The 21,384-nt window shown below is 39.9% G+C and overlaps 1 protein-coding gene across 1 annotated transcript in view; it reads left to right on the forward strand.

Annotated features, from left to right (window-relative positions):
- Window positions 1-21,384, forward strand: part of PARVA (parvin alpha) — a 66,542-nt gene that overhangs the window by 22,085 nt on the left and 23,073 nt on the right. The window contains exons 2-4 of the mRNA XM_027714877.2: window positions 19,991-20,080; window positions 20,179-20,249; window positions 20,881-20,983. Coding sequence (XP_027570678.1) covers window positions 19,991-20,080; window positions 20,179-20,249; window positions 20,881-20,983 — 264 coding nt within the window. The remainder of the gene's footprint in view (window positions 1-19,990; window positions 20,081-20,178; window positions 20,250-20,880; window positions 20,984-21,384) is intronic.

A 21,384-nucleotide genomic window follows, 5' to 3' on the forward strand; every position in this document is an offset into this window, starting at 1 on the left:
GCTTTTTTTTTGTAGAAAAATGTGACGTCTGAGTGTTTGTCTCCAGCCCGGATTGCGACATGTGTGAGATACAGGACGGATAAAAACAGAAACTGAATTTCCTCCCAGTCTGAGTCCCTCGTGTCTCCAGGAGCAATACTTTTACCATTTTAAAAATGAATTTTGAGTAAAAAAAAATACACTGCAGGGTTCCACACTTTATTCAAGGAGTTAAAAGTCTGGAGCCGTGCTTGATGAGCCAGATGGTCTTTAACAGTAACATTGTTCATATTGTTTAGATTATCCTGTTGCAAGTACAGTGCCTCGTTTACCTTTTATGGAAGAAAGTGTGGAAAATTGACCACAGATGTAAGTAACCAAGAATGATGGCTGAGGCAATTCTTACCAGGCCTCCCTCTCTAACACGCCTGATCCTGCAGATAAAAATAAATAGAGAAATGTGAGGCAGCATGAGAAATATCTAGTGTTACCTATTTAAGTGTTTAATTTGAGCTCTGCGAGCTACCAAATTCTTTATTTTCTTAGACTGAGATTTCTTCATATTGAACTGGTTTCAGTCTCTCGGTGTAGGCAGCCTGAATGTAGATTTTTATCCAGGTACTAAATAGCACATCATTATATATTTTTTCCATCCTGGTTGAAAAAAGGGGTGTGGGAAGAAGCCAACTACGCTGACCTCAAACACAGTCTATGGTCCAAAAATCTTCATGAGAAGATTGGTACCCATTTTGTGCTGTAATGAGAGAGCACAAACTCCCCATTAATATTGATTTGATTGGTATCAGAAGCAAAGGCTGCACCAAATTAATTAGAGGTAGCTCATTGTTACTCCTAATAATGGGCTGTTGAGTTTGTGAAGCATCTTGCAAGTCAGTTACAGATTGAAATAAACTTTTTTAGACAGGTATCTCTTTTGTGCAGCATCTGGAATTGGAAGGCTCAAGAGAACAAAGAGAAAATGCTACAAATGAAAGCAATAAAGCCCTGTTTTATAAAGTCCTTTTGTCTCCTATCACTTTTCTTTCTCTCTCTCATTTCCTTCCTCTTATTAGGAGCTGCTGTCAAAGTGCATTTACTTATGGCAAGTGGTTCCCTTAGGAGCCCCTAAGCTGATATCGCTGCATTTGCATGCAGGTGCTACTGTGGTGGAGCACAGCCTCTCAACTGCCCTTTCCCCCTGCCCTGGCAAGGCAAAGAGAGCTGTAATTATAAACCAACAGGTTCACTGTGTGAGGGGCCAGAAACTGAAAATCTCCTGTTTGTTCATCAGCACGGGTTGGCTGGCTGGTGCTCTTTAACAAGGTGGTAGATTCCTTTGACTGTTAAAGGCAACATCTTCCCTTTATTACACTAAGCCTTGATTGATCCAGGAAATATTTTCTTTCGCTTATGCAGTGCTTTTAAACTTAATTCTGCCAACACAAGTTTCTGGAAGTATATACTATCAGGTTCTCTTCCTAATAGTATTTAAAGACTTTTCAAAAAATTGTCAGGAAAAATGTTTTACAGGGGTCAGAGAAGGATGGAGATTGGTGACAACTATGCAATCTAGGATGTAGTGTAAAATCAGCGGTTAATACTTGGAACAGATTTGTAAGGCAAAGTTCAAACAGTCAATTTAAAGTGCCTCTGAGTGGGACAAGAGAGAGTTAATAATACTTTTCATATTTTTAATACCTGCATTCAAAATATGATAAATTGGATTGGCAACACAGGGTGCTGTTTTTCATCATTTACCTTCTGGTTCTGCTCCCTGCAGGATCTGGAAAACAAGATCACTTGGACATGGAGGCTCTGGCTCTGTGCCTGCAGTTGTAGGGTCGAGAAGGGGGAAGCCATTGCGAGGAAGTGGCAGCAGCTGCACCAGAGCGGGAGAGTGGGAAGGTGACAATAAACCTGGGGCTTGGAGGGGGAGATGGACAAGGTGAAAGTAGTGTTCAGAAGGTGACCAGCTCGAATCAGGAAAGTGGATGAGAGGACAGTGATGTGGGTGAGGGACTGCTGCTGAAGTGGACTAAGCCTGTGCCTGGGAGACAACAGCCTTGAGCACTAATCCTGGGTCTGTTCTGAGACTGCATGCAAATTCTCTTTCTTTTCTGTCATATTCATGAAATTGTGATAATGACCATTGTCTGCATCCAAGTGGTGTCAGGAGGCTTAAAGTGCCATTGTAGTTCTGAAACGGCAGAGATGTGTTGACCTTCCTTTGTGCCTGCAGTTGATAAATGCTTACCTCAGTGACAAATTAAGGGTTTGCTTTCTTCTTCCTGAGCAACCACAGCTATGAAAAGGGTTTGGACACCATCCTGTACTACAGCAGACTTGTTAGCTTAATTGCAATTGGGCTGCACAAATAACAAAGGGCAGGATTCGCCTGACATGCCCTGTAGTACTAATGAAAATGGAAACATTTGAAGAAAAACAGAAGCTTTCAGGTCCTTGGTTAGGATTAACTTGTTCACTGATGTAACATTTTGCAGCCAACTTCTAAAACTGATCCAGATCTGTCAGATCAGGTTTTGTGCTTGAGCTGATCATTCAGCAGGGAAACGTCACCTGTGTTTTAACTCATTCAGACTAGAAATAAATTTTAAGATCAACTAAAGTCTGAATGTTACAGAAAATTGTTTTAAAGCAAGGCTTTCCAGGGATGAACACAGATTTCCATCTAGATTAAGCTGCCAACACATGATTCATAAGACCCCAGAGATTTCCCGTTAGATAGAGCAGAACTGTTGATTTCTGCTGGTACTGTAGAAAAAGGAGATGAAAAAGTTTTCACTGTCTGGGCATGACCAGTTCAAGAGAGCACGCAGGAAGAACATCAATGCCACAAAAACTCTCCAGACTCTGATGTGCGAGACACTTTGCTTTTACTGTCATAGAATATCCTGCAGAGGCAAGTGCTGAAGACACAGAGCCCCATAGAATTTATCCGTGGAGGCAGATTTTTACTCTTTTACTGAATGGACTACTTGTTAAATTTTACAGGAGTAAGGCAAAGAGTGCTTAATGAGTTGCAGCTAACCAGTACAGTAATTCCCAACTTGGTCCCTAGAGGGTAAAATCAACATATCTATGGTTAAAGCTGCACTGTGGTTCTTACAGGCCTGCATCACAAAGGAAATAAATTATCTATTTCAAGTCAGTGAGACCTTACTTGTAACCTCTCAAGTGTTGTGATACACATCAAATAGACCATAGAAAACAAAGGTCCGTGGATCCAAAAGCCCAACTAATAATCTTTAGAGAAACTGAAAAGTAGCCTCTTCTATGGCTCTCTTCAAAGCAGACTACAAATTCAAATAGAGCCCTGTAAGACACACAGGGAAATGTTAGGGCACCCAGACACTGACCATCAGATTGTTCCTTGAGTGTACCATATGCCTTGAACCCTGGCACTACCATTTCTGGGATTAAAATCCAGAGCTCAAATATGTGGAATAAGTACCAGATACACACAGTGGGTTGTAGAGTTACCTTTTGTCTCACCATTCCACAGTGTGTCCACATAACAGAACTGCTGTAAACTCTTGTAAATAGGCTGTCCAGTTCACTGAAGCTTTCATGCCATTCCATAGCAGCCTACAGAAGTCCAGAAATAATTCTGTTTGGTTTAGAGTTGCCTCCATGGGAGCTAGGTCACTGGTTCTGATCAGCAGGATGGCAGCAGAACAGTAGCGTGTAGGCTAATGATTTTATGGAATTGTCTGAAAAACTAATGGAAAGTTAGGTTACTGAATGTGGGATCAGAAATAGTCTGTGTGCATGTGACGGGTGAGAAGATCTCTCTTTTTCTGGTGTCTGTGTGGTGTTTTGACTTGTTGCTCTTTTATGAAGGTAAGACTGAGGGGTGAAGCTGTGCTGCAGAGGGACTGCGAGTACAGAGAGCGCTCTCTCAGCAGGACATGAGCCCAAAGCTCCAAAGAGTATTACTTGATTTGTAGAACAGACTAAGGTCTTCTGATGAACAGCACGATGCAAATATTACATTTTTAAGGGATGTACCCTGCTACTTCTTGTTCCTGACAGACATGCTGGGAATTTCCTTTCTCACAAACAATGCCTGTCTCGCTAGAAGCCAGTTTCCATGACTAAAACTATGGTGAGAGCATCAACCTAGTATGGTTCCAGGAATAACCTACACGTCAGCTCTACTCTGCCAAGAACACAGAGACTGGTTACTGAGATGAATGGTTTTGGTTAATATGCACCACAAAGTAGAAAAAAAGATGCCTATATGTTTTAGTTCATAGATAATTACCGAGAAATTGTGTATGGAGAGAAATAATGTACGGTTGGAGAACAGAAATATAAGCCTTGAACTTCCTATCCTGAAAATATAAATCACTGCAAGTTTTAAAGCACTTGCATGAGTCATATGCAGAGGTCATAGACCAAATTTGCTGATGGAGGCAGGATGAAACAAATTCGGCTGCATTTTTATGATATTTTTCCTGCTGCTCTTAGCTTTTTATTTACCCAAAGTAATATAATTTTCCAGAGAAGTGTAACAGCTCCAACATATGGAACTGCTATCCAGTTCACTGCTTAGGTGCAGAACTGAATGGGAACAGTGGTGTGTCAATAAATAGCTTACTGCATGTCAGGGAAAGTAGTCTCTCAGGAACCATATTGCCAGCTTGGCAGGATTCTAGAAACGGAGATCTCAAGTGGAATTGGTGTAGTAATGCAGGCAGTGAATAGGGCCTGGGCATAAAGGAAATTCAACTCGAGTAACATGAAGACTAAATGGAAGGCAGTGAGAGAGTAATGAGAAAGAGGGGCTTGTTAATGTACAGGTCTATAAATCAAGGGGATTTTCCTCTTACTCTGCCACAAACTTTGAGCCAATTTTGGACATCTTTGTAAGTCAGTACACTGTAGTTCTTCTCTTGAGAAGTAGCATCATGGCACTAGTAAGCTGTTTGGCAATCAGCTGTGCTGCCTTTACTCTTGCTGAGTAATATTTTTGTGCCACAAGAGAAGTTGGCAGGGGTTGTGATTTAGGTCTGACCTGCATACCAGTTTTATGCTGCTGAGATTCTGCTGACTTTGTTTCTGCATTTTCAGTAGCATTGCTGTGTTTAGATTTTGATCCAGCATAGCTCTCTTAGAAAATGAGAAGAGAGTTATTCTTACATTCAGTTTAAAATGTCAGCACATAACAAGCCAACAAGTCTGGCTGCAGGTGAAGGTTTTAGACCTGAGTGTGTCTTGATTTAATGTCAGGGAGTGAGACTTGCTTGTTAAGAGAGAGAGGCTGTATTATTGAGTGTTTCAAATGAACTGATTTTGTGTGCATGTATGGTTGTAAAGATTTTGTTTATGATATAAGGCATAAAAAGGTGTGTGTATTTATAGATATAACACCATTTGCTTTCTTCTGTGTTTTTAGGGAAAAGGGTAATGGGTCTGCCTGTGTTTAGTGACACTTGGGCCTTGCAAGGTGCACTACAAATAATAGCAACATTCTGAGGGAGCTGTAATTCCTCAGGTTCTTGTCAACGTATTTTTAACTATTTGTCAGTTATATTGTAGGTTACCTGTGTCATGTAAGTGGTATTTTATTTTTGTCAACAGTCCTAATTTTTTTGCGTTTGCCACCTAGATCTAGTTGGAAATGCCCCTTTTGAATGTCTTTTGTCAACCTTCACCTGTGTTATTTGGGAAGGTGTTTCATAATTTGGATTTTAGTGAATGGTGAGGGGAGGTTAAGTGCCACCCCTGAAGTCCCAGATGTCAGCCTCATATCATCCTTATGGGAACTTGGGAAGGCACAAAGGTAGTTTGGTGATACCTCTTTCCTCCCTGCACTTACACACCAATAGATGTTGGCACTGCCAGGGATCTGACCTATAATTTCTTTGTAAATGAGCATTTTATGTGATTCCCAGTTTGCATGTCTCTTGTTTCTGCTTATGTATAGTGTACAAGGTCTGTCTTCTCTTCTTCCATGCCATTCCTGGCATTTTAAATTCAGGTAGATTAGATTTAGACTTTTTGTAATGAATTTGCATCATTCTGTGTTCTGCATACTCCTGAAATAGCCTGGGGGAACGTGATAGACCCGATTTATGTGTGTCATTTAGAGGCATAAGAAAGCATCTGATTGATTTAGTCTTTCTTTTTTTAGCTCTTTCCTATAAATCTAATCATCATTTTACTTTACCATTACACTATTGAGGAAAGTATGTTTTTTCAAAGGCAGGATGCCTTCCATATTTAAAGGTGGTGTTACTTAAAGAAAAATGGTTTGGAGGTCTTTACAGAAGACTTTCTCTTGCTAATTCTAGTGGTAGCTCAAGATCACAGTTTGCAAGGTAGAAATATGTCTGACATTTATTTCACCAGCAGTAAATTCAACTGCTTCATTTTTGGTACTATTTCCTGACTTCAACAGGGTATGATATGGGTAGGATGCTTCTGAACAGCACTGAGCTCTCCAGCTGAAAAACTGTGTGAAAGCAGAAATGGGTGCTGATACTGCAGTGCACGGCATGTGGCAAAGGAGAAAAACGACTGATGGCAGTGTTTCTTACTGTGGTGGTGAGAGGCTTAGCTTCTAGTCTGTCACTTTTGCACAGAGCAGAGCAAAAGAGACAGAAGCATTAAGGACCTAACCCTGTAATTTTCCAATTGAAATCAGTAAGTATAAACAGTAAGCCAAGTTTTCTTCTAATATCAATCCATGTTCTTCTGTTGGCTTTAGTAAGGCTGTGCCCATTTGCAGTAGCTGAGAATTAAGCTGGTGCTCCCATCCCAACCTTTCTGACGACTTAACATATTTTTTTAAGCATAAAAGTCTTGTTTCAGGTCTGGATTGTTGGCTTATATGTTTAGATTGGAGGGTTGTCAGTCCTCATGTAATCAGCACTTGGAAGAAGATCCATGAGTGAGGTTAGGTAAAACTGTGGGTTTTTTCCCTACTACTATCTGGATTTTCTCAGAACCTAGATAATTTTATCCCATTTGCATCAAACATGCAGGTAACTTTAGAATCCTGCATCTGTATTGTTTCTAGGGAAGCAAAATAAAATTACAAATGACAGTAATTGACATTACATGCTTTAATTGAATTTCCTCCTCTGTGAACCAAAACCTTTTAACCAAGTATTGCAGTGCTATTTCTGTATTTATTTGTTACATGGGTTAATGTGCTATGTGGCAGATCCAGTATTTATCCATTTTCACAAATTAAGCTATCAGTGTCATGTTGCCTTTGAATTGTTTCCTGTATTGATGGCCAAAACGGCTTGAAAAAGACTTTAGTCCTCCCTGGCTATACTTCTGTTTTTACAAAGCTGAAAATTGCAGGGTTGAAAATGAGCCCTTAGGAACAGTTTGGGAAACTCTAGGCCCAAAGCATCTTACCAATGTGCTTTTTTTCCTCTGCAGTGATCTCTGCTAAAGGAAGGGGGAAGTACACAGGCTTTTTGAGTGATGATGTTGTTGTTATATCGCAGGAATCAGAAATCAAGCCCTGCTTGAATTTGTTTGTGGCAAGTGAAAATGAAATACAGAGAGAATGAGCAGGGTCCCCAAACTATGCACTTCAGATCTACTATTGTCAACTTCTTGCCATGTTATACCCTCAGAGAAAGCAGCTCTGCTTTAGCCAATTTACAGCTTTCTTACTCTGCTGTAACCTCACCTATTACCTGGACATGATCTTTTGTTTAGTACTGTAGGTATATAAACAAAAAAAAATAATTTACTATTTTTGTAAAATAGCTATTGCTGTGCATGCAAAAAAGTGCTGCTTTGTACACAAGTATAAATAATCGCTTGCAAAACAGCTTGAATTGATGATGCAGGTTGCTGTGGAGTCAGACTTTGTGAATTTTCATTATATATAATCATGTTCAGCATTGTCCGTGATGTTTCAAGTGAAGCATGGTTTTCCTTTAGCTGTACTTATCTCCAAAGTGGGATTGCCCCAGTAAAGTATCTGGGACACTTAGAGTTCTATTCAGAACTTAAGAAAAGGAAAGCTTGGTAAAGAACTGCCAGCTCAGTATTGTCCTGTAACTGAATGCTGTTATTCAGCAGTTCAGCAGTCCAGTTTTCCAGTGCCAGAAGGCAACAGGACTCCAGGAGTCAGAATGGGGAGCCCCATTACTACTTGTGAGTACTGCATGAAATGGAAATGTTGGCAGGAGAAAGCTGCTTTTAGGAGTGACCCAGTAGCCACAGACCAATGTGTATCAGAGACTCATTAGAACTGGAGAACAGTGCGGTTTCAGAACTGTGATGAGGGCTCCATGTCTTTCTCTGCAAGGAATCACATCTGACATGAAACCTGCGGAATGAATGTTGTGTAGCACAGCTGAATAACACTAAATAATAAATACTGCTTAGTTCTCCATACTTGTCTTTTGGCACTGGTACTTTAAATGAAGTTCAATTGGAAACTAGAAAGGTAACTACTTTCCACTACTTAGAAATGAGCCAGGGATGTGTCACTTCCCTCATACAGCTCCAAGTTGAAACAGACACTTAAACATTTTACAGCTTCTGAAAAGTTTTAGTCTGCAGAAAACTTCATAGGAATTTGATTTTTAGTCCAAGCAAGTAATTGCTTTAGATTATATTTTCATTACTGTCCCTCTTTGGAAGGACCTATAGACCATAAAACTAGTTTATTTCTTACCAGTAGTTTATTATTCTTTTGATGGCTCATACCTCTCCTTTCCTTTGCTTTTTAGCTTTTTATATGCCTTTTACTGTTTCAGAGCCTAATCCTCATTCCATGTGAGTTTTGCTAATTATTTCAGTTGGGAAGTATTTTTAGAGAAAAGAGTGCTGTGACCAGGACCTGAATTTGGTAATATCACACGCGCACCTCAATTCTGGAAACGAGCTTCAAGGATTCTGTAACTCCTGTTGATCAGATTCTGTTTCACAAACAAAAAAACAAACAAACAAAAATATTGCCATGTCTATGCATAGACCTTTCTTACACTTTGAGGGGAATTGTGACTTTTTTCAGTTATAAGGGGAAAAGGCACAAATTACCTAGAGCAGAAACAGACTGCGATTACTAAAAACATGTGTTTTACACTTGCCCTTTGAGCACTTTGTTTAGTTATATGACTGATAACAAAGGCACACAATCAAAACTGCATCACAGCCTTCAGAACACAACTCACCAAGCTGCAAAAAGCAGATTTGGTTTCTTTTGCAGATGGTCTATGAGTCTCATGTGGCATCATATTAAATTATAAAGGCAGTCAGTCGCTTGTTCTGAAGCGATGCTCCGAGCCGAGAGTTGTGATGTGCTTGGACCATTCTGTTGGAAAACAGGCTCTAAAGTTAATACAGCTTCTCTGAAGAGCAGCAGCAAAGGGGCCTGCAAGGGGCTTCAAACACCTTAAGGACTGCAGTCCCCCCTGTGATGCACTATGAGGGTGGCCCAGCGACCCCACGATGGGCTGTGGAGCGTTTTGCCCTAAAGGTAGGAGACTAGACTGACTTGGTTTCTGTGATACTTTAGGAGCATTGTTTTCTGACCTTGTGTATTTCAATGGCAGTTATTTTTGGTTTGTAATATTTGGGAGATAAGAAGGGGAGTATATTTTCTTCTTACCCTTGTCAGACTTCGCTTTTCCTGGGTAAAAGAGGAAGAAAATACAGCAGTTAATTTTGAATGCTATTCCATGAAAATATTTCTGCAATATTAGTGAGATAGAATTAGCTATTTCATCCTAGTGGTATTTCATAAGAGTATGTGTTTCTGTTAGCTTCAGTTTGGTACAAATTCAGTCCTTAAGTAACACTGGCTCCAGTGTGAAAACAGTGATTTTTATCAGCTGAATTTCCACTCAGAGCAAGCTGTAGTTGAAAGCATTCTTGGGATAGAAATTTTCAGATGAGCTATGTGTTATGCAGTGGGTAAGTTTTAATATTTGTGCTTATTAAAATGAAAATTTTGTGATACTGTATACTTTCTAATAGGAAGAGCAACATAAACTCATTTATGACATCAGCAACAGAAAGCTGCAGATTATTTCTGAGAAACTCCAAATGTGTCAGTGCTATGAAGTAAAACCCATTTAAGGTTATCTACGTAGATTATTGAGTTGCAGGTTTTGGTACATTCACCTGCAAGGTAGGAAATACAGCCACAGCTACTATTGATGTGATTGCTCTTCTTGCTGGAATAGATACATTAGTAATGACAGCAGCCCATGAAATGCATTTGACAGGTAGGAGCTTACACAGTGGTGTTTCCCTTGTCTGACAGCTCTTGACAGGTAGTAGCAAGTGCTGCTCCAAACTTACAGCTTGTTTGGGATTTCTTGGAAAAGACGGTTGTAATGTATGTGCAGTTCAGAGCTGGTCCTCACAATAACATGTGAACACCATAATCAGATGAACTGTTCAATAAAGTACTTTATTTTAGGGCATTTGGAAATTGGAGCAGCTGTTTGAGTTTTATGAGGAAATAAGGAAGATTAGGAACGCACAGGAGGGTACTGGGCAGGGCCTGTGAAAGGCAAGGCACAGGGCTGGATGAAAATCATTACTACTGGTTATATGGAAAGAAGGGTGTTCTCTTTACAATGACATGGGTTTGGAAAGCAAGAGTATTCTTGTCCACTCTGTGTCAGGCTAAGTGTAACATTGCAGACAGGTAAGGCTGTATTTTCAAGTGCCAAGCTTCCATTTTACAAGTGCAATTTATGTCTCCAGAAAGGAAACATGTAGATGTATTCCATCATCTGAGATTGCATCACTTTCTATGCCGCAGAATGGGGATAATGCTTTTTTTTTCTGTTGGTGGGATGTTAAATGAATTAATTCTGATTAAGAGATTTGAGAACCTGGACTGGAAAATGTTCATTTATTTCCTGTGCAAATTGAGAACTAACTCTGCTTTCCTAGGCCAAACATAGTTTCCAGCTTGTGCTACCAAAGTCCTGTCTTGCATCATCATCTTACACTTTTGTGTAAATATGTTTTAGGAGAATAGCACAGCCATACTACTGATCACACCACACTGTGATTTATGCCAGCTGACCGAAGTCCTCCCTCTAGCCAGGGATTGCCACAGCCCTAATATTTCTGTCCCTGAAATGGCCTTTCAAGCTGTATGGCTGGGAAAAAACAGAAGGACTTCCACACATCACACCTGCATCCTGCTGGTGCAAACTCCTGGGAGATAAGAATGGGGAAGCAAGTTTACCTTTTCTGTAGTCCTTGCTGTCACAGTCAAACCCTGAAGCTTTTCTGCTGTCAAATACCTGTTAACCTCCACATTGGTGAGAGAACCCCAGAGGGCAGCTTACTCTTCAGTATGCTAGAAGATGTATTTCTGCCATTTTAAGGTTTCATTTTTTTGCCTTTCACCAAATCCGGCCCATTTTCTTTAAGAATGTAGCTGGGTTTCTGTTGATCCAGCCAAAGCCACAGCCTAGTTTTCCCATGTTGAAGGCCTGTCTTTAGATCCCAATTCCCAAATTAGATCCTGATTCTGTCCTTGACAAAAAACTTCAATTCCCTAGGACATGTTGCAGAGATTTTTAGAAACCATCTGTGTGGTAGGCACAAATAATAAACATAGCAAGAAACTGAAAATCTTTAAAGTGGAGGGGAAAAACAGAATTAGATGTTGCAAGTTAATTCTCCTTTGTTGTACTGAATCTGAGAACCATGGTTAGATGCCCAGGATTGATGCAGAAGGTAGCAAAAAATGGGCTGCATACTACCGATTATGTAAATTAGTAATACATCTACATATTTGTATTCATTATTATTTTAATTTCTTTGGGTGACTCTTATCCCATCTTTCATGTGTTTGCTACTTGTCCAGCCTCTGTGTCACCCCCAGACTTTCACCTTGGTTGACTTTGACACCAAAGTAAGTTCTGGAAGTGTGAGGAACTTCCTTAAGATATTAAGGTGGTTTGGGCTTTGTTTTTTTTTCCTTTTGAGATGTAGAAATTCTTGGCCATTTACTACAGATCTTTTTATCCTTTGTCACAAAGTCATTTCTTGAAGATGACAAGATGCTTATCTTAAAACACAAGTAGCTCTAGGAACTACAGTTTGAAAAGAGTGTGATACATAAACTAATTTGCAGTCTCTGAGAAGGAACTTCAACTTTCCAGTAAATGTAGTAATTTTTCTATTTCTTTCAAGAAAAAGCAATCATCTAGATGACTGAGATGCAGTAGGTCTGACACTTTTTCTCCTTCAAAAGCGAGGCTTATATACACAAGAAGAAAAGAGCAAGAAATTCAGGAAATCCTCAGCTTGCTACTGGTGTGCCCTCACATTCCTATGAACTATTTTTGGGTTTTCTCTTAGGAAAAGCTAGAACTTGTTGAGCTGGGAAAGACTTCTTGGAACAGATCCTTGGTTTTGTCTTCTCTGCATGAGTGCCTCATGTTGATGTTGGAATAGCTACTATTAGCTGGTTGGTGATTCACAAAATGAGGCAAGTCAGCCCTACAAAATCAGCTTCTCCACTCCACAACGTTTGGAAAAAAACTGTTGCAGCAAGCTGTTGTGCATATAGGATGAACAATTGCCTCCACTTGCTTCGGGTTAGGACTGCAGCAAGAGGTCTGTCTGCCTCTCCTCTGCAGATTTGTTGTAACTCGAGAAACATCAAAATATCAGTGAGAAGGATAAAAATGCTTCCTCTTTCTGTCTCTGTGTAGCCCCGAGTGCTCTGTGTAATTGTGATGTGCCTCAATAAATCAGTTTAGAGATCTGTCAATACTTACCTCAATAAGTTGGAAATCTCAGCTGCCGAAGGATTGGTTTCAATGAAACAGTTTGAATATAGGGATACCATGTGCACACCAGCAAACAACCTGTGTGTGTCTGTTGCACAAAGGCCCTGTGTAAGCATCTGAGGCTGTTTGGAGCTTGCAGGCTGGGATCAGATTCAGCACAGCACATTTTGATAACAACTTGGAATGGTCACAGCATTTCTCATATGCGTGATTTATTCTTCAGTGGGAGTAAAAATCAGTGTCAATTAAACTCTTGTCTGTATTTGTTCCCAAAGCTGCCTTTCGGGGTTTTTTTGTCTGTTTTTTTTTTTTTTCAGTAGGGTTTTAAACACTCCTGGAGGGTAACAAGCTTCTCAAAACATCTGCAGACACTGCTTATGTATTTTAAAAGATGTGTTGAGAGGATGTGTTGAAGGAATGAATGGAATGACTGGTATCTGTGTTAGCTTGACACTGCACCACTTATTACCTCTTAGAAACTACAGGAAAATTCTGAGAAAGAAGGACTGAGTTTGCTCCCTGATTTGTTGTTTTTTACCTACTCAGACCCAGACCAGACCTTTGTCAGCCTATGCAGTTGTTTTTTTTTTTTCCCCTGTTAATTGCAAAAGAGAAAGGAACAGCAAACTAGTCACTGAGGTACTTCAGGGTGGCTTCGGACTTTAAAGAAAGCTCAAGGCAATAAGCATTTAATTTCTACTGGATACATGAAAATCAAATTATAGCATTTCTCCCATCTTTTTTGTGAACAGCATTACTCCTGTTCTTTTTGTGTGCATGCCATGTTTGGTTTAATGGAGAAATGAGAAAAGAAAATAGATTCTTTTTTGGAGACTGAGTACTAATGTAGAAACATTAAAGACAGGCACATTGTTGTCAGCCAGTTTGCATATTTATTTACTTTTACAAATGGTTGGCTTGGAGTCAGCAGTTAATGGAATGAGAATGATGTTCCTGTACAGATCATTTCCTGAGAAACATTTTCAATTACAAACATATCTCTGCTTTTCTTCCCTCATTTGTTATGTCTTGGAGAATAAATGGGGAGTAGCATTTACAACTCAAGGTTTATGTTCTGAAGACAATTTTAACAATGATCCCCACATAAAAAGGCCCTTTTGTAGTTGCAGACATATGTTTATGATGTTTTGTGCTGTGAATATCAAATTTCTGGTGGACGCTGTGTCACACTCTGCAAACTTGTAAACATCTATAAATCCATTGGATCATTTTAGTACCATGTGTTATGCAGATTTATTGTCTTTTGTGTGGATTTCTTTTGTTTCGGAGTTAAAGCTGAGCTGCCAGAATCCATGTTGGATGAATTATGTATTCCAGAAAATTAGGCAGTACCATTTTAGATTAATATTTTCTTTTCTCTTTGTGGACTTACAAGATGCACACACACAAGTATTTGAAATTAACATTTTGGATGGATTGCCCAGAAAGCAATTGCATAAGTTTGCTTGACTAAATAGTATCATTCTGTAAAAGCTTAAACTAGGACTTTTTGAAAATGTTTTTGCTGGTTTTTTTTTCCCCATTCTCTACCGTCTTAGGTAATTTTGATCAGTTTTCATATTTACCAGTACAAATCCAGAATTACTCCACTGGAATTATATCAGCTTATAGAACTGGAGTATGTGAGAGGGAACAGGAATCCCACTGAGCCAGTGATCTGGTATAAATCAGCATAAATCCACTGAAGTCTGTGCAGATACACTCATTTACACTCAAGTCTGTATTGCAGGCCATCAAATTGGTAGTAGAAGAAGTAAAGCTGCTCTTGTGCAGGAGTGGTTACAAAAACAAACCACCAAGGTCATGGGCATTTACCAGAAATTTGCACCCAGTAAAGAGAATATGAAACCAAAAAGCAATTCTTCTAAATTTGGCTCAATTGTAATTGAGTATGTGTCTTACACAAGAGCAGTAAAGACAGTTCTTGAAGAAAATCAGCATTCTTCTGAACTGGCTATGACTTCTGGCTACATATATAAATGTATGTAGCATAGGCATGCATGTTTGAATGTGGGCATATATACAAATATCCAGTGTTATTCTGGCAATATGAATGCAGCTAGCGTTCCAGATGGTCCGAAGAATAAGCTTAAGACAGAGGCATGACATGTAAAGCTACTGCCTACCATAGCAGTTTAAAATATCAGATATTTTTTGACTTTTTATAGAAAGCTTAAACTCTTGGAGTCATGTGAATGACTCAGCTTCTACAAAAAAAAAAAAAAAACAAACACCTAAAAAACGGCAAACCCAACCAAAGCACATGCAACCTTCAAAATGGCAGAGAAGACCTTGAATGGAAAACTCTTAGACTGCAGAAAGAAAGCAGTTAAAGAACTGCAGAAATATTGTATGCATTTATGTAGGTGTATGTGCATATATTTAAATCTCCTGGTTTTGAAAAATTGAGGTCAGAGGCATTGTGGCATTGTGCTCCTCCAGCATTAGGGCTCAGTTCTAGTTATCACACACTTCCAGAATCGATCCGTTACTTTTGTAGCACTTGAGTAATTTTAGTTTTGTAAGTACGGGATCAATTACATGGGAAGATATGGCTGTAGCACTCAGAGGAGAGACTATTTAACACTGCATCTTGCTGTATTTATTTTATGATTCTTTGGATAGATATGCTAAAATATGTCTAAACCACAGAGAGTGCATTGGGTGATGTGGCATTTCTGAGCTCGGTTAAATAATGAGATGTGTTTCATTCAAATCAGAATAACGTTAAGCCCTGAATACTAAATAGGGCAGCAAAAAGCCTTCAGCACACAAAATAAACAAGTAAAAAACCCCAATGAAACTGTCTAATAAATACAATGTGGAGCAACAGGCTGCATGCACTAGAGGAATTAAGCCAATTTAAACCGTATGGGCAGTGCTCCACTTTCAGATGTGCTCGGCCTCCAGCAGTTCCAATGGCAGTTGGATGCACGCATCAAAGGGCAGGGCCTGGCTCAGAGCACCAGCATGGATTTGATAGCATAGGTTTATGACCTTGTAATCCTAGAGCATCTAAACCAGTAAGAATTCCATCCAGCTTAAAATAGCTGCTGTAGCTGCTGTTGATACAGGCCTGCGGGCTCCCCGGCTCTGGGGCCAAATTTGGTGCTGGCATGGTGGGAGGAAGTCTGTTGACAGCTGATAGCAGTGGAGTTTCACTTGATTACATCATAAGAAATTTGGCACGTGGAGCTGAATCAGAAGTCTGAGCAGAAATGTCCATTCTTTGTCCAGCGTTAAAACTGGGACTTGCACATTGCCAATCCACAGAGATTTGTCTGGCCCGTGTGTAACTGTTGCTTTTAAGGGTCTTGCTCTAAAAGTACATTCAGCCCCCAGTTCCACTCAGCATGGCGACTGACAAAAAAAAAAAGCCATGAAGGACTGGATTTTATTCCTGTGTCCAAAAGGATAAAGTCTCTAATCCTACCAATATAAGCATGACGAGCATAAGCCCCATGGTAGCTGATGAACTGGGCTGTGTCTGGGTCACAGCAGAGGGTGAGAACAGAAAGGTGGTCTTAACTCTAATTACTGGGGTTATCCAGTGGCCAAGCATGCCCCAAGTCAAACAGACAACTCTGTGGATACTCTCCTTCAGAGGAGCTGCCACAGGTCCCAGTGCACTGGTCTGGCAACTGATGTGGTATCGATGAACTGCTGCAGGTGCATCCCTTCCTCCCTTCCTGGGGCTTTACACTGTAAGGCTTGGAGTGGAGGTTTTACTGATGCTCCAAAGTAATTCCTCAAAGCATTTAAAAAAATTAGAGTATTTTATTTTAATTTCAGCTGCTGCAAAAATTGCCCTACTGCTGTGTTCTTTGTTTTTATTAAACTACTAAGTTGCTGAAGTGATTTTCATGAAAATTAATTAAAACAAATTAGTGAAAGGCAGCTGAAAAATTGATTCCTCTGCTGAAACTGTGGTATGCAAACTCAACCTCAATCACATATTTGTGGTTCCTCTATAAACACCTAAGTGTATAGCAGTGATTTGTCATGTTTGGGTTTTTTTATGACAATTCTTAGAAAGTGAGTCTATACTACATAGTACATTTTCACTCACTTTACATACAGCTTGATGTAATGCATGTGCTTACTTGATCCATTTAGTAGTATTACTAATCTGTAGTCAAATCTTTGCTCTTCAGTATTGGGGAAGAATTGAAAAGATGCTATAAGGCTCAGGGTTTCTCCAGCATGTTTTCTGCTTGTAGGGAACAGGAGAGCAGGTGGAGTCTTTATTATGGGATTAATACCAACCTGGGGCAGAGGTTGTGTACTGCAGAATGCAGTGGCTGAGGAGGAGCTGTCCTCTCTGCAAACTGGATCCATCTGGGATCTGTGGGTCATCTGGCAGTGTGTTGGGTAGGTTCTGCATACGGCTCTGGCAGGTGTGCACGGTGTATTTGCAGTTTGGGTGAGCTGCTTACAGCAGCCTGTAGAAAGCAGGGCTTAGCCCCTGCTGTACAACAAATATAACAGTTGTATTCTAGAACACATCAATGTATTAGTTCCCTGTGTGTGTTTCTTATAATTTTCCTTGTATCTTATGTTCCCTTTCCATGCTAAGATAATGGCAGGGTTTTGTTTGCTTTCTCTTATTTTCAGAAACTCTGGTAATATGATGAAGGTCATGTTATTAAAAGTAGAATGTAATAGTTGTGCACATTGGAGGACAAATGTGGGGAGATTCAGTGGGCCTTGTAAAGAATTCCTTACATAACATTCAACCTTGAAAGGTCCGCTCAGTCTCCTTGGAGAAATGTCAGCCAGCTCTGCCAGCGGGTTGCTCCCTGGAGAGAGGAACCAAAAGCTTTCATTATTGTCCTTCACTAGGAAAATGAGCTGACTGCTTTCTCCAGTGTGTCTTGCCCAAGCAGAGCTTTAAGCCCTTTGGGAGAGGGGAGCTCAGTGGAGGCAGTTGGCTTGAACAGATTTTAGTTACTATGCTCCCTCCTGGGACTGATGTGAAAAACCCCCATGTTTTCTGCCTAGGAACCTTTGTGCAGAAGTCCTGCAAGAACTAAAGATGTCAAACCAGAAAGACCTCCACGTGGTCTACCCACTGACATTTTTATGCCCATAACCATTTTGAACCAAAATAAAAATAATTTAAAAAAAAATCAAAGAGGTTAATAAAACCAACAGTTATTTTCTCCAAGGAGTGCTAACAATTCCAACAACTGCCATTAAGTGTAAACAGTTCCTGAGATTGTACATGCTAGACCAAATTCATCTTTGCTATAACTCCTCAGAACTCAGTGGAGTTACATAAGGGATTAATTTGGTCTGGTGCTCTCAGCCACCAGTTTTAGAGAATACACAACAACCGAGGGAACTATTATTGTCAACATTATTTTATGACTCTTTAGAGCTGCTCAGTATTTGTATTTTACAGATACACAAGCAGAGTGAGTGTGTGGAGTGAAGTTACGGGTTCAGTATTGAAGGCAGTGAATTTTTCAAAGATATTTTTGTTCGGTTAAAAGTAATAAGGATTCCAGCAGCCATGATTGCTGTGAATCTTACATAGATGCCTGAATACAGCTACACAGATTCTTGAAACATGCACAGGCGTTTCATCAACATTTCACAAAGCGTAGAAAATATTTGGAAAGTTTTAAGTCCAGTTATCACACCAACTGACTGATTATCACAGTGTTCATGTGAAATTTAGCTACACTTACTGCACACAGGAAGCTAAGGCAGAGAGGCAAAACATCCAAAAGCTAACCTATGAGTCAGCCACAAAACACAAGATCTCTAAAGTACTTTTCTGTTTTCTCCCAACATAAATTGTTTCTGTAATTTTCAGAATAAACTGAGGAAAGCATCAGCCTGTAAATCTGAACTATTGGATGGTGAATCTGGATCTGCACGTAAATCAAATACTTTAGTTCACATCAGAAGGTGCAGACAACTGTTTGAATCTACAGGACATATGTAGGATCATTGAATTAAGTTGTTTAAGTTTAAACTATGACTGGAACAGATGTGCTAACAACACCTTTTAAAGGTCGGCACTCTGGAAACTGAGTGATCAAAACAACATTTTTTACTTGCCATTCATAAGACAGCAGACAGCAAGCCTCCTTCCTGGTTTGATAAGCCAGGTTTGCACTGATTTCTTGGTTACAAAGCAAGATACAAACTTGTGGGTTCCCTCCCTGCGCAGTGCTGTGAGTTCTTCCATAGCAGCAGGATTAGTGTATTGGCTTCTTTGTGTTTATTCTTGTCTGTTAAGGAGGCATGTTTGGGCAGGAAAGGAGAGGTTTTGTCTTTGCAACCTACTAAAGTTTTGGGTCACCCAGAGGAATGAATGCTCTGAACTCTACCAGGTGCAGAACTGGTGGCAGTCCTCCTTTTACACCACTTCTCTGGATCTTTCTGTTCTTACGTTCTCAGAGCATGTATTACAAGAAGATTGAGGTTTGTAGCATTTGGGGACTTTGGCTGAGTAAGAACTCATCTGTATTTCCCGACAACTGCAGGTATCTTCAAACTATGGGATCTTGGATTACTCCTCCTCCTCCTGCGTTTGAGCTCTTTCTCAACCTGTTGCTGGACTCCACGCTCAGGCAGTACTTTTGAGGGTTCATCATCTTACACCTGTGTCTTGCTACCGTGATTTCTGCTAAGAAAGGCCAAGGACACAGGCCAGAAGCGCCCCACAGCCTGCTCTAGCTGGGCTGCCTCTGACCTGAGCAAAGGAGGTAGCTGTGAGCTGCAGCTGCACCTTCAGTCCTGAGTAGTTTCTCAGTGTGGCAACTCCTCCATGGATATATAGCGAGGCCCAGCTCTGCTCAAGTAGCTAAACTTGAAGCATTTCCAGAGCAAGGGTGACATAGCTGAGAGCAATAATCATTTCCCTCAGCTAAAATGATTCATTAGTGTTAAAATATCAGGACCATTAAAATGCAAGTGAGCCTTTTAAAATTCGAGGACAATGGGCCTTATCCTGGAAAAGATTTGAGGCAATTGCATGAATTCCAGAACCATTACCCACGAAAAATCTACTCATACAAGTAAAGGTTTATTGGCTGGACCTCCAATTTTTGTTAGCTATCCTTTATTGCTGTAATTACACCTAGTGGCTTATCTAATAGAGTCATGTTCTTATAAGGAAATTAAGACAACTAATGCTACTTTTAGCAAGAATGAAATAGTAAGTAAAATCAAACTGAAATTTGACCAAGCTCTTCTTTTTTATTTCCTAGTATCTGAATTACAGGAAGAAGGAATGAATGCCATTAACTTGCCTCTCAGTCCAATTCCATTCGAACTAGACCCTGAGGACACTATGCTAGGTAATTCACGACAATTTTACATCTCAACATAAAAGCTTGATGTAAAATAAAGTGTCATGCTGTAATAGCTACTAACATCTTTCTTTTAAACCTTCCAGAGGAAAATGAAGTCCGAACAATGGTTGATCCGAATTCAAGAAATGACCCAAAATTACAAGAACTAATGAAGGTAATGAAAAGCATGTAAACACTCTCAGGAAAGTGAAACTATTTTTTCATGCTACCAGTGCCTCTTTCATTTGAACACTTCAAAGCACTGGTTAGATATTAATTAAATGAAACCATCTGGTGTGCACATCCCAGTGAAATGGGCAGGTCATTCGCTGCAGCATCTTTCTCTAGATGTGGCACAGAGAGACTTAAGAATTTCAATTAAAATCCTGAGTCTAGATTCTCAGTGCCATCCCACCACCAACATAAGATCACACGGACTTTCCCTTGTCTTTTTGGTTCTTGAGGTTAGAACTTCATCAGGATGCTTCATCAGAATCAACTTCAGAATCTTTTGCTTCACAATAAAATGTTAAAATGTGACTGAAAGCAAGGGAAACATTTCACTCCAGGAGGCACTGAATCCATTGGTATTTGTCTAGACCTCGTGGTGCATTGACACAGCCACCTTAGAAAAGTCTTTCCTGAGTCTTTCCTGTTTGCTTCTCATGGTATTTCAGGCTGTATTTTGAGCCATTGCAATTTGGTATTCTTTCTATTTTCTATTTTCATCATCGTACAAAATGACATGTGTTTTAAATTGCAAATGAATAGTCTATAATACTGCCAAATTTGTGTTTCCCATATAGGTATTAATTGACTGGATTAATGATGTGTTGGTAGGAGAGAGGATTATTGTGAAAGACTTGGCTGAAGACCTGTATGATGGACAAGTTTTGCAGAAATTATTTGGTAAGAAAAAATATACGTGCACGCTGTTAAGGCACTTTTGTCAATAAGTGGATCTCTTATTCCTGTTTAGGAGCCTTGGTATCATCTTACATTTATGCCACTAAGTGATATAAAAATAGCATTGTATTATGAGGCCCTTGAGCAATAGGCTGCACGCACAGTCCTCAGAGCTGCAGTGCCATGTGTGGTGCTCTGCAGTTGATGAGAACAGCACAAAGCCTACCTGGGGTGCTAGAGAGGGAGGGTTCTTGTCTTGGCAACAGTGTTCAGTCCAATTAAATTTATTATCTGCATATGTGCTGCACAAACTTAACCGTGTTACAAGTGGAAAGTAAGTTTGAAGGAAAGGGTATTTTCAGTACAACGGTGGATGTTTTTAATCTCTGCTCGTTCCGTACTGT

Source organism: Pipra filicauda, unplaced genomic scaffold (assembly GCF_003945595.2).
Source record: "Pipra filicauda isolate LSUMZ 115617 unplaced genomic scaffold, ASM394559v2 scaffold470_size491443_pilon, whole genome shotgun sequence".
Lineage (NCBI taxonomy): Eukaryota > Metazoa > Chordata > Aves > Passeriformes > Pipridae > Pipra > Pipra filicauda.